Below are 17,605 nucleotides of genomic sequence, written 5' to 3'. Positions count from 1 at the left end.
GTAGCCTGACTCATAAGAACTTCATGGTTAAACGTGCTTAGCCTGGAGTAATTATGGGATGGGTGACCTTCTGGGAAGTTTTTGGTCCCTGTGAGTTGCCGGGATGTTACAGATGGTATCACAGTACGGTGTGGGGAGGGACGCCGGTGCAAGAGGCATGGTGCAGGGGGCACAGACAATGAGCGGCTCCTGGCAGGCTTCGAGTGGAAGGGACACATGGATGAATCGAACATACACCGGAATGAGTGGTGATCTGTGGGTACAGTCGACGGTCTCTGTGAGTTGCCGGGACGTTACAGAGGATATCAATGATATCATGAGAAATAACATTCACAATTTTATTTTAAAAGTATACATCTATTATTTTTTTTAGGTTCTTAATAAAATAATCTCTATAGTTTTTAAATTGACATTCATAACTCTTGAAATTTTCCTTACGTATTTTTTTTAAATGTATATTGTTGACTCAAGATTAAATAAAATAATTATGAAAATTAAAAAGGTAAATATTTTAAAAATAAAAAATAAAAGAATTTAATTATTATATATTTAAAATACCATAAAAAATATGCAGTAGCAAGATTGTAATTATTTTATCAACTATAAATTTATATTTGAATTTTTTATTTAATATAATAAAACATATAAATAAGTAAAAAAATATATAATTAAACTCTCTAATCTATTATTATATCTACATATTATTTCAGTACAAATAAACGAATAAAAACATACAAATTTTATTTTATTAATCATATAAGTAAAATAAATGCTAATTTTAAATTGAAAAACTATTTTTTGTTTATAAGGTATTATATTTTAATAGTAAAATAGATTTTTTAAATTCCATAGTTTTTTTATTTAACTTTAATTTAATGTGTTATTTAAAAAAATGAAATGGTGAACGCTAATTCATTCAAAATATAATAAAACTAAACATTTTTTATTAAAAAAATAAAAAAGATGAATATTTATTTATACATTATTTTATCAAAATTTAAAAAATTAAGGTTTAATGTATCAGTAGGTCCTATTTTAGTTCAGAATCTCAAATAGGTCCCTCTTTTTTCAGAAAAATTGAAGTAATTAGAGGTCTGTGGTCAAATTGGATAAAAGCTGTTTAAGTTTGGGTTACGTGGCATTAAAAGTGTATTCATTAATCTCACGTGGCATTAAAAACGAGTTTTGTTTTAAAAATTTGGATTGCACAGATGTTGAATCATATTTAGAGAAGGGCAAAGTGGGAAAAATGTAAAAATTTAAATGCAGCTTTTGTAAGTAATGACTACTCTTTTATGCCAGCTAATAAACCCAGTAGAAATGACAATTTAGGTTACAACACTCATAAATCTGTAGAGGGAGAGGTGATTTTGGATAACTTTGGCAGGTCAAAGTTGATAGTTGATGCAAATCAAAATAATATTGCAGCTGTGCTGCCTTGTTCTTCTTCATACATGGAAAATTTTAGGTTAGGGGAACACAATAAGGCCACACAACCCCTTATTTGGGGCATTCCCGACTCGAATCCTCAACCGAATATTGGAACCCCCACATCGAAGATGATGCACTATCTTCATCATCTCCATCCGTCAGGTTTGGAGATGTGCAAGATACTCCGAACTCACTGGAAAATGGAGGGGCACTGATGTTGCAATCAAGCGCGTTATTGATAGATGTTTTGCTGGAAAGCCTTCAGAGCAAGAGCGCATGGTTTGTGTCTCCTTAATTGTTCTGTTTTTCATTTTCTCCAACTCTCTTCCATTACCTAAGAATTAACTTCAGAACGATTCTCGGTTGATGCATCAAACAAAGAAATGACTTATGGAATGAGGCAATTAAGCTTGCTGACTAAATCATGACTATCATTTGATGTTCTTCACCCACGAACCCTCGGGCTTCGAATCGAATCGCTTTCTTTTCTCTCACACGAACACGAACCCTAATAATACATAGCCCCAATTTTTATTCCCAAATGCATTTTTGAATTGCAGGAGTACTTAAATTTTTACATTTTCCCCACTTTGCCCTTCCCTAAATTTGATTCAACATCTGTGTAATCTGTGCAATCCAAATTTTTAAAATAAAACTAGTTTTTAATGTCACGTGAGATTAATGAATACACTTTTAATGCCACGTAACCCAAACTTAAACGATTGTTTATCCAATTTGACAACAGACCTCTAATAGTTTCAATTTTACAAAAGAAAAATCCAATTGAGAACCGAAAAAAAGAAAAACCTATTTGAGATTTTAGGCTAAAATAAGAACCTATTTGAGATTTTAGGCTAAAATAGGAACCACCGAGACATTAAACCAAAAACTAAATATGAAGCACAAGTTATTTAACCTTATATTAAAAGAAAAGGTAATGTGGTTTTTCATTAGATGTTATTCATTTAAATTATATAAAAATTACATATAAGGTAAAAGAAAGAAAAGATTGAAATTTCCAACATGCCACTGGAGAGTCAAGAAAAAGAAAAACGAAATCAATTATCAACCACCGTGCACATACCACTAACACGGGCTTTGGAAAAGTAGACGGCGAGAGAATGGGTGTGCTACTCTTCCGGTGGGTTCTACCGGTGACTCTGTTGCTAACTTGTGCTCTAGGTTTTCAATCCGACGAGCTTCTCCTAGACGACGAAGAGTTCGGCATCGAAGGTGGACGCTCCTCCTCCTTCCACTCCGATTCGCTTCCACCTTCCACCGCCGCCACCTCCACCTCTCGGAAGAGGTTTTCGGAGTCCGCCTCCGATTCCAAGATCCAGTTTACTCTCCAACACGCGTTCGGCGACTCCGATTTCTCCGACGCTGGCAATTTCTCTGCTCGCCTCAAGACTTGGAGCCACGGCGGCCAGGTTTCTTCCCTCTCATCTCTCTTTTTCTCTGCTTATTATTATGATTTGAAGATTTGATATCCGATTCGCTTCCAATCTGCTTCTATTCAAATCCGCTAATGTTCTGTCGCTTTCCGATTCCACTGAGTTATACTGGATATAATATATGCGAGATTTGTGTTGTTGTGCTGAAAACCGGTTTTGATCTGTGATAGACGCTGACGAAGCTGCGGTTTAAGCGGGATCCTTTGACTGACGTTGAGAAGAAGAGTTTTCAAGTAATTATTTGTTTTTCATTGAACTATTTTTGTACGTGTTACTGTTTTTGTATTTTGGCTTGTTTGCATTGCATAAAGATGTAACACTCTTCTCTTATTACAGGAATTGTTGCGAGGAGATGATTTCTATAGGATTAGATTGCCGTCCAATGTTTTGAGTCCTCCTGGCCGGGAATATATAATTTCTTCTGTGAAGGCAGTAAGTATAATCACTAGTACTATGGTTTAATAGTTGGGTTTGTGCTTGAGGAGTGTTACTTTTAGGTCCTTGGTTTGTTTGTTCCTGTTCTTGCATTGTTTTGGTGCTGTAAGTAAGGGTGGTACTGTGCTATGGTAGTTAGCAACCTTGTTCCAATAATGCCTGGCATGTTTTTTCCTGCACTTATCTTGTGATATTTATGGAGGATAGTTTGTTTCATTTGCTCTCTCTTTCTTGTTTTTGCTGGCACTCTTTTTCACTCTAAGAATGTCTGTTGAAAGCTTTAGTCCTTATTATACTTTCATTTCATAGATCACTGTTTAAGTGGCTGCGGCTCCTCTATTTGGTGTTGCAGTGATTTTTTGAGCTGTTGACTCCAAGTAGAACTAACAGTTTTGCCTTTCTGAATTCAGAGATGTCTTCCAGGGGATGGATTGGAGGAGCATTTTGTAATACACATGGTAATTTTCCTTATTTAAGTAAAGTATGCTGTTTATGCTGCATCTGTGGTGTTGTATTTTCAAAGATAATTTCTCCACCGAGTTCAAATTCTTACATTGTGTCACTTGATAATTAGACTCAACTGTCTTCTGGAAATGTGGGAGAAGTATTGGAAGTCTTATGATGTAGATTTGGGTAATCTGGTTTGTAGAAGGATATGTAGAATAGTATGGGTTATCTGTTGTGCATCTGAGATCATGACATGCTTTACTTCAGCTATTCTGTAAATAATTTTAGGAATGTGGACTACAAATGAATTAGTTATATAACAACAATAAAATCTACCTAGTCTTTGCCCCGTTATATTGATTAAGCTACATTTATCAAGTAACTCTGTATGTTTCATCAAATATAAATTTCAATAAAGTCCATTTAGAGTAAAATCTTTTTTTTAACGGTTTCTCTTTAGGTTCACTTAACTATCTATCTATACAGCTTAGATTCTACGATAAAAAACACAGTTTTGATCAGCCTCTCTAGTGGTTAAAACTACCCTAGTTTATTAGCCATGCTAGCCTTTGAGTAGTTTGTAGAAATAACCTTCTCATGAACACTTTTCATTTTTGAATTATAGTTTTTATTCCTCAGCAAGTGCCTTAAGGCTACATGTTAGTATTTTCCTCTGCACATTTTATGTAGATGGAAAAAAAAACTAGAAACCATGGGACCATGGGTGGTATTCCCTATGCTATAGTGTAGAATACTTCAACCAGGAGACAAAAGAACTTTGGTTGTATTTTTTTTATATATCTCTCTTCACATTTATCTCTTTTTAATTCATAGAGACTCACTTTCAGTTTTTCTGTTTCAGGAAGGTGTTAATGTCCTGGCTGTCAATTATGGTGCCCCAGGGTCTTGCTCTTATCCTAGATTACTGAAGCTTGTAAGTCACTTGTACATTTTACTGATTTATTTCTTGGTTTTCGTTGAGCTTAGCTAAACCTTTTAAAACTTCTCAACATATTTTGTTGTGGTCTATTCTATCTTCCTCTTGTTGTACACAGTTGACGTCTTGAAAAGGTAGGGACTGTTGTACCAGGAGTCACTAATACTATCTCTTCCTTGACATACACATCATGATATAAATACAAAAATATTCATCTCTTTTGTTTTAAATTTGGCATATATAATTATATAGTTATTTAAGCATCTAGTATGATTGGTGTATGTCAATACTATGTATAAATAAATAATTATTCAATGGTTTATTAATTGTTTCCATAATATAGTTGTTTGTAAAGCTTCTATAATGATGACTGTTTGTCAACGGAAAAAGAAATAATTTATGATCTTGCATTTCAAGATAAAAGTGTGATTAGATCCAAAGCTGATTGGGGGCAATTTAGACAGAAGACAGTTAACTTGTTAATGTATTATATCCAGATCCATACTTATTTGAAAGAGTAAAATTAGCATGTATTACGCCTTTAGAAACTATCTGAAGATCCCATTATCTATAGTCATGTTCAGGTTGATTTGTTAACATATCATCCCACAACTTGTCCTTGTTCTTGAGAGTTATAAGGAGTGCAAAAACCCCAATGTGCACATTTTCAAATCAATTTATAAGCCTGTGCAAACTTAAAATTTTTGGCTATTGCCTGATTTTACACTGAAAATGCTAATATTGTGCATTTTTTTTTGCTTTAGCCTGCAAAGTGGTCTTTCAGGTCTCACACAGTTCTAAAGAACAGTGAACAGGCACCAAGGTATATGTTCGTCTCTTAATTGTTAACTTTTTTTTTACTTAATATACAGATAGCAACAGCCTTTCATTAATATACAGACAGTAGTAGAAAAGCATATACAGTGTTCCTATCTAATGGCTGCTAAGGTAGTAGTAGCAGTAGTATTAAAAAATGGCAAATACATTTTTTTCTATTCTCTTTCTGATAGACTTCTTTAATCAAGAAGTTAAGAAAAAGAGTAGAAACACACACCAGACAAACTCAACACAGTGAATAACCTCTGATTGTATTTAGTGAATGAAAGAAAATACACTTGTTCCCACAGCTATCAAGGAAGCCTAATCTTCCCCCCTCTCACACTAAACAATACAAAACTATCCTCCCCCGCCCTTCTCAACAAACTCTTTATTTATACTCTCATATACTTCTAACAAACTGCTAACTGACTTCTTTACTTCCCGCCTTTTTTATTCTTTCTTACATATACTTTTAATCCCCTATCACTTTCTCTGCCTTTCTATATTTCTCATTGAAAAGAGATTTCAATAAGGCATAGTGTTTGGTTTTCTCATATATCTATCACTGGTATAGAAGAAAGTCTGTTAGATGAATTTTCCAGTGAATATGAGTCCCTTTTATTAAATCTGAGTACACACTTTTGAAACTAAAGGTCTTTTCTCAATGTTCCATGTAATTTCTCTTGTACTAACGTTATCTTTTTTCCCCTTCCAAATGGTAATGCTTAAATTTAGTTAATTTCAAATTGATACTTGAAATCTTGAAAATTGTCACCCTTTTTTCTCCCATATTCTACTACGGAGGTGTCTTTTCCTTGTAAATAATGTGATTTCTGGTTCTTTGACTCTTTTGTGGCCTTTGTGCTGATTATATTATCAAGGGATAAGGACTTTTAACTATTGTTCCATGGTTATTTCTGCACTGCAAGTATTCTGACATTCAATTTCTCGTCTTTTTACTCGCACTATACCTTTATTGTCTGTCTTTATCAACACATTCTTCCTCAAGTTTCACACTCCTTTCTTTATCACTGATTTTTCTGCAAAATAGCACTTTTCAAGGATAATGTAGAATTATACAATTATTTACTTGTATTTAGTCCGTAATCTCATCATTAACTATATATCCGTTCTCTTAAAGAGTGTCTTTGAGAGAGTATGTGACTAACATTTCTCATATGCTCATTGTATAAAAATACAACTACACTGAAAATAATTGAAGGTTGCATCTCTTGCTTTTGGCCTTTTAAAATCACACAAGAAGTAGCTTCTGCATCCATCATCATTTTGACATGTTTTAACTAGTGTGCTCTCTGTGTTTTTAATTCTACAAATATTTTTGCTTCCGCAGAACTCCAATATTTGCTGAAGATGCTCTTGGTGGAGAGGAGGGAGATGGCGAGGGTATAAAGCCAATAGAGAGGTCCTTTTGGGCTAAATATGTGAGTATACAAGCTGGCATGATCTTTAAACCCATAACTTGTTCTTTTCCCCGAAATAAACTATAAATGTATGTATTTCTGAATTGATATTTTTCATCTGGAATGTTTCTTGATACCAGTGGATGTACCTGATCCCTCTTGGACTCATATTAATGAATGCCGTTACTCAAGCTATGAATATGCCCGAAGACCAACCTGGCGGGCAACCTGGTGCTCCAGCACAGCAGCAGCCAGGACCGGCAGTACAGCGTGGACCAAGTTCTGGTCCTGTGCGTAGAAGATGATAAGCTAGCTTCCTCTTCCTCGGAAAGCGTTATTTGAGGACATTGGCCCTGAATGAAATTTTAGGCTGACCCTTTATGTAGTATTTTTAATCATTTTAATTGCATATTTAAAAGCTTTGTGCCCATATGAAAAGAAATTTAAATTCGATTTGCTTGTAAACATTGAAACAGCAACTTCTTTTAAGTTTTCCGTTTTAGATTGACTAATTATTGTTATATATTGAAATTTTGACACGAATGTCACTTTGGTTCCCCTGATATTGTGTGATGTTTCTGGGATCATTTGTGCCCATTATAGGTTTGTGGAATGCACGTCAATTTGTTTATGGCCGCGATAACTACGAATTTCCTATTGAAGTTATTTGAATTCACTGAATACAGTTAACCAACTTATATAGAGTTGGGCACTTCATTGCTGGAAGGTACCAACTATTTTCTATGCTAAAACCACACGATCCATGAATAAGAAAGATATTACAGCTTTATTATCCTCGTTTCCCAGTGTGATACCATGTTAGCATTGCATCCAGAGTAAATTAAAGTTTTTTTTATTGAATTTATTGTAATTCAAAATAAAACTCATCTAGAAATGATAGATGTACTTTAATGTGTTAATTTGGTTGAGATGCCAAATAGACTTAATATCTAGCATGAGCTTTATAGGAAGGAAAACTTATCTAATTCATGTATTTCATCAACTCCTAATTTGAGGAAATGAATGACTTTTTTTTATCATAACAACATCAACGAAGAATGACTAAAAATTGCATCGAGCTCTTTATATTTCTTTTTTCCAAAATTGCATCGAGCTCTTTATATTTCTTTTTTCCCTTAACGTCTTTTTTCATCTGAAACTGCTAGTTTGAAAGGGCAAAATTATCTCGAATGGAGCCTATAGAAATTATATACCTAATTATTAATGATTGGGTTATTTATCGCGTGCAACCTTTCACATCTTCACCACTATTTCTGCATTTAATAACTCGTGTATTCCTAAATGTATTGTGAATATTTTGAATCTCTTCGACAGATTTATCTAAATGTAACGGAAGAAGACAAAATAAAATACTTCTTTTATAATTCAAAATTAACTTATTCAGAGTTAAAAATCTAAATTTAATTGAGAGAACTTTTATAAATTAGTTTATCTCATAAAACTATTTTTATTTTTGTCTCTTCTATCTGCAAATATTATAAGGTATGTTTGCGGTTCCTTTTCGGGCTTTAGCCTGCACGAGGGATGTTGAAGTCACCCATTTTGAGTAACTCTGAACATACAACGAAAAATGTTCTATGTTTCGCAAATTCTTTCTTAGTTGGTCCATTTATCTAATTTACTTTTACTTAATTTACAAATATTAACTAAAAGCAGCATAGGTGATCCTAGCAAGGTTGCTAAAAGAGCATTGAGCAACGAGAAACTTTCTTGCTTTAATTCCTTTCTTTTTTCTTTGCAAAAATGAAATTCCTATGTAAAAGCCTGTTGCAGTTACAATACGTTTTCGCTAAACTTAAATTATACAAGAAATAGTGTTTCAATAACCCCAAACATGATAACGATTTCTCAATCTTTTCTATTGTATTTTAAGATTGCAAAAGTTCTAAGTTTCACACATTTATTTATGAATTGTAAATGACTTAGTTGAGTTAATAACAATATTAATTCTTTTTATTTCAACTGTTATATTCTACTCTTTATAGTATATCATATATTTGACATTTGGAAATACATTAATCTCTCTAGCGATTAATTCTTTTCTGGGTTATGTTGCTTGTAGTAAGCTTCATATCAATGACAAAATGGGCTTAGGTTCCCAATATATAAAGTGAATGCATGACAAGCGAAAGAAGACAAGACCAAAATTATACATGGATATGCGACAAATACAATATTTTTATTTAAAAAGTTTCCCTTGGAAATTAAAATGAGATGGAATATACCATCACTATCAATGTAACTATAACTCACAACAAGCTCAATATTCTTATCAACCACACAGTGAGAAGGAGTTTCATCTCATTAAAGCTCGTCCTGCAGATCAAAGAAAGATGGCAAATCAATCACACTAATTCCACAAAGACAACTTTTTTCTCAAGTTTAGTTTTTTAATTTTTGATGTATTGTAATCATTGTTATGACATGTAAAGCTACTGTTCGAATATAAAAAAGCTAAACAATTTTGAGATTGATCATCAAAATGCCACCTCTATCTCAATGAATCTAACATTTAGAGACACTAACTTAAGAAAAAAAATGCAACTTACATGATAATCGTCGTAATGGCGATGCTGGACAGAGGAAAACAACAAAGTGTAAGAAAAGTTTTACATTTTTGTTGCAAAACAAGGCAAACAAAAAGTACAGGGAAAATCAGCATCCAAACCTAAAACATACATAACCATGAAAAGAACCCCTTTTCTTTGAAAAAAGAACATCATGGAGAATACTATTTATCACTCCATCATAACTCCACGAACATTTTTTGTTATGTTTTTTAGGATTATGTCTCAACAGTTTGCTGCCCAAGTCATTGTGAGTAAGAAATAAATCAGTTCTATGTATTTCTTTATTCTCTGTCAAATACATTATTGAGATTAAGCTCAATGACCGTGACTAATACTTCAAAACAAAGTTCATCCTAATTATATCTTTAATTGATATCAGATCTCCAACTCTTGAGCTCCAAAAACGGTTTACCACAAGTTTACTCCATAATATTATTAGGAAAATTGGTTTACCTTCCACACACATTTTAACACAGATGATAGGTCAAAAAACATTTTTATACATACCAGAACACTGTTCTAGTAATGGATTTTTGTTCCAAACTAGTATCTATGTCATTTGTTTTGTCCTCAAAAGGGTTTGAAGATTCATTAAAAAAGCAAAAGCATAAATAATGAATGTATTCGTGTATGATACATACCCTTCTGTATCTGTCTCTGTATCTGTCCCGGTATCTACGATCATGACCTCTCTCTTTCCTACGTCTTTCACCTTCTTCTCTTGCTCTTTGAGCCTCCTGCAGAAAAATGAGTTAGGGTCCTGGAAAAAAGCAAATAACCTGGTTCACCAAATATGGATGATGGAGCTCAAAAGTGTATGTCTGTCTACCTCCTCTTCTCTGACTTTTCTCACTTTCTCTGCTTCCTCAAAACCTTCCTTTTCAATCTGAGATGCCAAAGATCAAGGGTCATCTTAACATGTATTGCAAGAAGATACATATTAAGGAGAAATTGAATATATTTTCTTTTACTAAATGGACATTTTTTTAGACAAATGAAATATGAATTCAAAAGACTTGATTAAGTTTTCTAGACCATACATTTTAAATTTGCATAGTTACATACATATCTGTCCATGCCGTGTTAAACTTTCAATTGAGTTCTTTAATTTCCAAATAAGATCATGTTAGGCATCAGTACGAACTTTGACATTTCAGCTAAGCTGGTATCCCAAAGCCCATCAATCATTTGTCATAACATAAAATTGAGTCTCTTAATTTACCGTATGTGGTCAAGCTTCAAGGTATCTCCTATTCTTGATGAGTGTTTGTTTGGTTAATGTATAATTTGTAATCACATTAACTTAAACTTTTTCATCCAAATAACCTGCAACTGACTCTACTTACGGCCTAGTATGGATGACAACGGATTATATAGGACTACATCGAACACATTCATTACAGACTTCATTAAAAAATATCAGGAAGACTAATTATTACAGCCTAAAAGTATAGACACTATTTCACCAAGAAAGATAACATAAATAACATATTTAGCTAGTGCTTATAAAATGAAGGAAAATGTCAATACACTTGTATATGGAAAAAATATTAGATACTATTTAATATGTAACCTAAGTTCCACCTACTAGTAGGATATTGAGCTAAAACTCACCTCCCTGTTGGCAAACACTTCCTCAACAACTTGTTTTGCATAATCAGGATCATCACATATCAAAACGTTGTCAAAAACTGAACCGCCTTTAACCTGAAACAAAAATATTTGGTTTATACTAATGCATCCACCCATTATAGCCTAACAGCTTTTCACTTCATGGAGAGGGAGAGAGAGAGAGAGTTCTAACAACACCAAATTTGGAAATTTACATTCTTCATACCTGCCATACTTCAATGCCCACATACTGGATAGGCTTAAGCACATAAAGATCTGGGTCATCTTCAAACTCTGAAAAAGGAAAAAAAAATGAAGTCTAAGCATTCCTTAGTAGCATAAAAATATATGAAATTATCACATAGAACCAAGTTATACATTTGAACATACCTGGATTATCTATCCATGGAGTTTTCCATTTCCCTTTGTAGTTAGGGTTCTTGATTTTCTGTCAACATAGAGGTTGCAAATTAGAGAGAATGGACTATGAAAAAAAATCTGAAAAGGAATAAGGAAATATTAATGTTTGAGCCATAATGGTTAGCTCCCCAAACTTCATCAACAAACCTTTCTTTTCCATGGTCCTCGGTATGCTGGATTCGGTATCTTTGGTGGTTTCCATTTCCCATCCGCTTCTTCATCCCAGTTATCAGGCTAATTAAAAGGGAAGAAATTGCACGAAATTAAAAGAAAAACTCATTAATCAGACTCTATTGAGAAGTCATCACATCAGAAAACCAATAATCAATCAATCCAGAAAAGCAAGGAACTAACACTAACCTCTTTAGCATTTGGGTCAGGAATTTCTCTTGGGATTGAATCATATCCCTGCAATAGCAATAACCAAATAAATGAGCTTGTAATCACATGGACCAAAACTACCAACTTTTTGTTCTATTATCATTAGAGAAAAGTTAGAGCTTTTGGATACCTCAGGTTTGACATCATCAGGGTCTTCAATGTATTCTCTTTCTTCCCAGTCTGCAGGCTGCAATTTGGAAGAAGTTTTAATTTCAAAATACAAGTTATTGTCAGAAACAAAAAAGATATTTCAATAATATCATCTGATAGGGATAAGCTGATTCTCGCTATGGCAAAACAGGAAATCTAAACCGAGTTATAATATTGTTATAGGATATGCATAAGACCAAAAACATCACAATATGCTAAAGGACAACATGCGAAGTTACTACTGAATAAAACAGCTAAAATGGAAACCTTTTTGGCCTTGACATCTTTGATTTTTCTTGGAGGAAGAATATCCCAATCTGTATACATGCTTCCAGAATCTCTCTCTCTATTATCAACCAGGACACTGTATGTGGCATCTGGCCTGAGAATGAATGTGTAGAAATGAGTTAACTTGTCAGTTTCACACTGCAGGTCCTTCTTTATGGGGTAGTTTTGACCGTGGTAGGAGAGTATCACGTGGAGTTTCTTTGTATCAGTGCCACATAAATCTGGTCCAAACATTAAACTACAGAAAATGTGTCAGCATGATTTTTCTTTCTTTCCTTCCTTTTTAAGGTAAAAATAGAAAACATGGACAAAGAAGAAAAAAATGAAGTTACAAGCTATGTGGTACATAAAGTGTTTAATCAAAACAGTGTAAGGTGAAGAAAAAAGAGATGATATGATCAAAGCATGCCAATAAAAAAAGAAAAATAACATGTATATGGAATTGAAGTTTGGAGATCAACAAGCACAAACTTTCCTTTTGTATGTTACTTTGGAACAGGACTTTCTAAACTCTAATGAAATTGCTATATTTCACCCCTTGGATGCCATTTTCTAATAATGATGAATACGTTTTGATCAGAAAACCTTACAACATATATTAACATGGTTCATAAATTTGTTTTTGAGGAAGTTCCAATTCTCAATCCATTATCTGATGTGGTGTGCATCACATTATCACACAGAACTTCGGCACATCATAAAAATAGTACAACCAGTACCTAGAAGGGTGGGGTCATAAAACATCGGAGTGACAGTTTTATAAAACAAGTAATGTTCGATATGAATTTACAAGTCAGATGCCTCAATTTCCCATTTTCTAGACATTGGACTAACTTATAACCAGAGACCCTTTCCCAGATCTTGTAAAGAAACAAAATTCTGTTCCAATGTCCTGTTTTGAGGTGGAAAAAAAAACTAGGCTTAATGGTATAAATTATCAAAATATTAAAGTATGAAATACTAATGTATAGTCTTCTGTGTGGTCCATTCATTAGCAGACAAGTATATTCAACAGCTTGTATGACTGTGTAATGAGCTAGGCACCATTGTTATCTATGTAGCTTAAGATGGAGAATTGAGGAAGTCACAAATGTTATGATATGATCATTTTGTATTTTTTTAAAACTGCAAGTGCATATTATAAATAGAGTAGTTATCATTAGTTTACTTAAACTTCTAGAAAACAATCATACAAAAGAGGAGATGATCAAAACTGATTACTCCTTTTTTAAAAATGTTACTTATTAGGTTGCAGATTTACCATTCGTTCATTTGATATAAACCAAGAAGCAAAAACAAAGTGGAAAACATGGAAGAAGGAACATACATATAAGGTGTATCCCCACCAAACTTCTTTTGATTAACAAATCCAGAGAGAAGCTTGATGTAACCTCCACCACACTCAATCTCCTGTTCAAATTTTACAGAATACTGGAGGACCAATGTTCTGTTCTTGTTGGTGAACTCTGGTATTTTAGCAGAGATGGCAAAGTGTTTGGCATCACTGGATGTTTGAATACCTACAATGTTCCAGAAAATGGAAACAAGTTACAAGACCAACCAAATTTCTGTTACTATACACATTAAGAAAGCAAGCAATAGATGTTCCTCAGAATGTAAAGTGTATCAACTAATTGAAATTTTGTGGTAGTAAATTACTCTCCCTTGACTTCTATTCTGCATTGTCTATCCAAAGCTTCTCTCTATTATGAAGTTACTCAAAAAAGTTCCTTATATTTATATTTAAACAAAAAATAGAAACTGACACCAAAATGTTGTTATATTTAACAGATATGCTAACTGGATCATTGACTCATAGATGTTTGTCTTTCTTTCTTCTTACCCTTGTTCAGCCTATTAATATGTTGATAAAGAGAAAGAATCCATTCATTGAAACATTGATACAACTAATATAAATGCAAATGTTCATGTGTTGCTAAAACCTACAAATCAAAACTTACAATAATTCGTTTCACATTCATATGCAGCAAAAGCTACTGAAGTTATAATAAATCTAAAAGCACCTTTATCGTCAGGATCACCATGCCATTGCCCAGCTGTGTGTTTGAAAGAACCTGCTTTGCCCTCACTGCTTTTCCAGTCTGATTTTACCCACCGACTTCGCCATCCATCTTCACAAAAACCAACACGTTATCACACTCATCATATATTCATATCATCAGTGAAAAACCACCACAAACTACTACAAACATAAGTTGAAACCTTTGACCTGGTAGGCGCTGTTTGGTCTGTTTTTTTCAGTTTTTCATTTTAATTAATGATGCCCTCAGCATCATTTCTTTTCATTTGCCTTTGTGAATAAAGAAGCTACACAAAGTTGTGAAAAGCAAAAGACAAAAGTGAAAAAAAGAAAGTGACACTCGGTGTAGTTATCAGTTAAAAATTATGAGTTGGAAATGAAAACATGAAAAAAATCAAACACAGTTCTTCTGGTGCTTTCTTCATACACAAACAAGGAACAATCGTTAATGGAGGTTGGTTTTGGACATCATTGGTGGAGAAGAGTGATCTAAGAAATTAAAATTTACTAAATAAGAAAAATTGATTACACATTAACCATACTAAATATATATAGATATAAATATACACGTGGACTAGAGTAAATATAAATATATGATGAATCATCAATTTAACTACCAATTAACTAACTATTCACCAAAACTCTAACGAACTACCTACCCACGTATGGAAACAATTGAAACACACACACATATTATAATAAGCATAAAAAACACGAACAGAGAAGAAAATAAGAATACCCTCAAAGCGTTCTTCAAATATAATTTCAGAAACTGCAACTTGTATCAGCAGCAAACAAAAAAACACAAACTTTTTCAGCTCCGTTGAAGAATTTTCCGCCATCTGCGGAATACGCAAATATTTGCTTTCTGTCACTGCTTACTGCTAGTTGCAGAGTGGAGTTTACTTATAGAGGAGCAATGCACTTCTTTGCCCTCTTCATCTCATCATAATTACTTAAATGCCAGCACTAAAGTACAATCGTTGTCCCACATTAAGTTAAATGTTTAATCCTTCTTTTGCTCCTTAAACATTATAACTGTATAATTCTGTCTCAAAACGTGACAAACGTGTGATTTCAGTTCCTCTAATTCTAAAATTTGAGGCTGAGAATTTAAGTGTGTATATCAATATAGATGAAATATTATGTAAAAAAAATCTATAAATTCATTATTTTGAGATTTTGAATATTTTATATAAATCAGGTTCATGTCCCATTTGATATATTTGGTGTAATGTTTTTTCAGCGATTCATTCCTTAAAAAAACCACCTAATTATCAGAGTTTTAGTTTCCACTCATATCATAATTATAATATGTAATACCAAAATAGTATACTTACAACATTGAATTATTTGAATCGATGAGACTAAAATCACTTAAAAAAATCAGTGAAAAAATAAGATTAATTAGAGATGAAGTATATTAATTTGTAAGTTTGATTATTTGATAGATTTGTGATGGTTCTTTGGCGTGGTCTTTAGTGTTAATGATGTGGATGATTGAAGTGTAATTAGTGTTGAAATTGTGGTGTAGAGGGCCAATTTGACGTAGCAATAGCCAATGGTGTGGTTCTTTGTTGGATTTGTGTGTCATTTTTATTTAACAAAAAGGGGATAAAGAAGAAGTCAAAGTCCTTGCAAAGTCGTGAAACCACACATTTTGTATTCAATTGAATCTCTTTCCTCGTTTTTTCGAGACGACTTGAACAACGCGTACCAAGAGTCAATGGTGACTTACACAGTCAACGTAGCCATCTTCACATTAATTTTTTGGTTCCTTCGTTTTATTTTATGTGAATTATAGGGTGCTTCATCATGCACCTCCTGTTTTTCTTCCTGCACCCCCATAAAAGTGATAATCCTCACACTACCATTCATAAAAAATATAATAAAATTTGTTACACTTCATTATTTTATATTTTTCGGATTAGAGGTTTCAGAAGATACTTTTGAATTTGGAAAATATTTTTCAAAACATTCAATTTAAAATATATGAATTTTTTTTTAGAATGAGAGCTTTGAAAGGTATTTTAGGATTTGAAATTACTTTTAAAAAATATTTATTTTTGTACCGTATGACATAGGTCGGCCACAAAAATAATGAAGGCGGATAACTGTAGGCTTTAAGTAACCTTAAGTATAATTTTTAATCAAATTTATCGGTAAGTCCTACTTATTAAATGATTGACCGTGATTATGATTTTGCTAATCATAAATTCATTTCAATTCTGTAAATACAAGTCAAAGGTAAGAAGGTAGGTGATTGTATTTATTGCGAACTTAATATTTTACTATGATCCTGATTGGTTAGATTACCGACTTGAGTGTTAGAGTGTCTTTGACATCTACTTGCCTATACGATTTGGAGTTCGGACATTGCGAAAGTGGAAGGAAGTTAACTAAGAACATCCAATATAATCTAAACAAGGAGAAAGTGTGAATGAGTGTTTTGTGACTGTCATTGACCTTACACTTAAAATAATTTCAAAAATATTTTTATATTTCAACACCCAATTTAGATATAAAAAAAGTTTCCAAACACCTATCTAATTGTTTTTTCATATTCTACATAATGATTGTTTTGAAAGGTATTTCTAAATCTGAAAATACATCTTAGAACACACATTTTAGAATGAAAAGTATTCTAGAATGTATTTCGGATTCAAAAATAACTTCTAGAATATCTATTTCGAAAACTTTTTTCGTATTTTAGGATGTATTTTTGAGTCTGAAATATAATATTTTATTTGAAATAAGTGTTGGGGAAAGTATTTTGTAGATCCTGAAATAATTTTCGAAACACTTTTGAACAAAATGAGAGTATTTTTGCGTGATGATGTAAGAGAGGTAGGTGCAAGGGATGCAGATGGACAAAGGGTTGGAAGAGAACAAATTAGGATTGACTTAAGGGTAAAACGTGTATTTTATAAATTAAGGAGATGCATAAAAACAAATAATGGGGTGTAGGAAGTAGGAGTGTGATATCTTGATGATAGTCCATTTCCATGATTAAAAGATGCCCATTTCTTTTAAAATTATATACATGATAATGTTTTTATATTGTCATATAGATTACTGAAATTATTATGTTATTTCGTGAATCTTTTTTACCAAGATGATAAACACAAAAAAAGATGTCTTTCAAAAGCAACTTTTAAAGACTAGCATTAAGATTATTT

General features: G+C 32.9%; 2 protein-coding genes across 3 annotated transcripts; one reads left to right on the top strand and one right to left on the bottom strand.

Moving 5' to 3' along the window:
• Positions 1 to 2,457: 2,457 nt before the first annotated feature.
• LOC108329734 (uncharacterized) lies at positions 2,458 to 7,507 on the top strand. Its single transcript, XM_017564086.2, has 8 exons — positions 2,458 to 2,861; positions 3,056 to 3,118; positions 3,222 to 3,317; positions 3,731 to 3,778; positions 4,630 to 4,701; positions 5,469 to 5,527; positions 6,875 to 6,965; positions 7,085 to 7,507. The coding sequence occupies exons 1-8, from the start codon at positions 2,553 to 2,555 to the stop codon at positions 7,247 to 7,249; spliced, it is 903 nt and encodes a 300-aa protein (XP_017419575.1). The 5' UTR covers positions 2,458 to 2,552; the 3' UTR covers positions 7,250 to 7,507.
• Positions 7,508 to 9,042: 1,535 nt separating this feature from the next.
• LOC108329735 (calreticulin-3) lies at positions 9,043 to 15,319 on the bottom strand. Of its 2 annotated transcripts, XM_017564087.2 has the most exons (14): positions 15,166 to 15,318; positions 14,410 to 14,517; positions 13,713 to 13,905; positions 12,365 to 12,623; positions 12,078 to 12,134; positions 11,927 to 11,974; positions 11,714 to 11,800; positions 11,537 to 11,594; positions 11,373 to 11,440; positions 11,150 to 11,242; positions 10,365 to 10,421; positions 10,177 to 10,272; positions 9,515 to 9,538; positions 9,043 to 9,281 (listed from the first exon to the last, which is right to left on the bottom strand). In XM_017564087.2, exons 1-14 carry the CDS (start codon positions 15,266 to 15,268, stop codon positions 9,270 to 9,272), a joined length of 1,263 nt encoding a protein of 420 aa, XP_017419576.1. In that variant the 5' UTR covers positions 15,269 to 15,318; the 3' UTR covers positions 9,043 to 9,269. The 2 variants fall into 2 exon arrangements, with proteins under 2 accessions (XP_017419576.1, XP_017419577.1); XM_017564088.2 differs by lacking the exon at positions 9,515 to 9,538 and having other exon boundaries at positions 15,166 to 15,319.
• Positions 15,320 to 17,605: the final 2,286 nt, after the last annotated feature.

Source organism: Vigna angularis, chromosome 2 (assembly GCF_016808095.1).
Source record: "Vigna angularis cultivar LongXiaoDou No.4 chromosome 2, ASM1680809v1, whole genome shotgun sequence".
Classification (NCBI taxonomy): Eukaryota; Viridiplantae; Streptophyta; class Magnoliopsida; order Fabales; family Fabaceae; genus Vigna; species Vigna angularis.
This window is presented reverse-complemented; position numbering and strand designations above follow the sequence as displayed.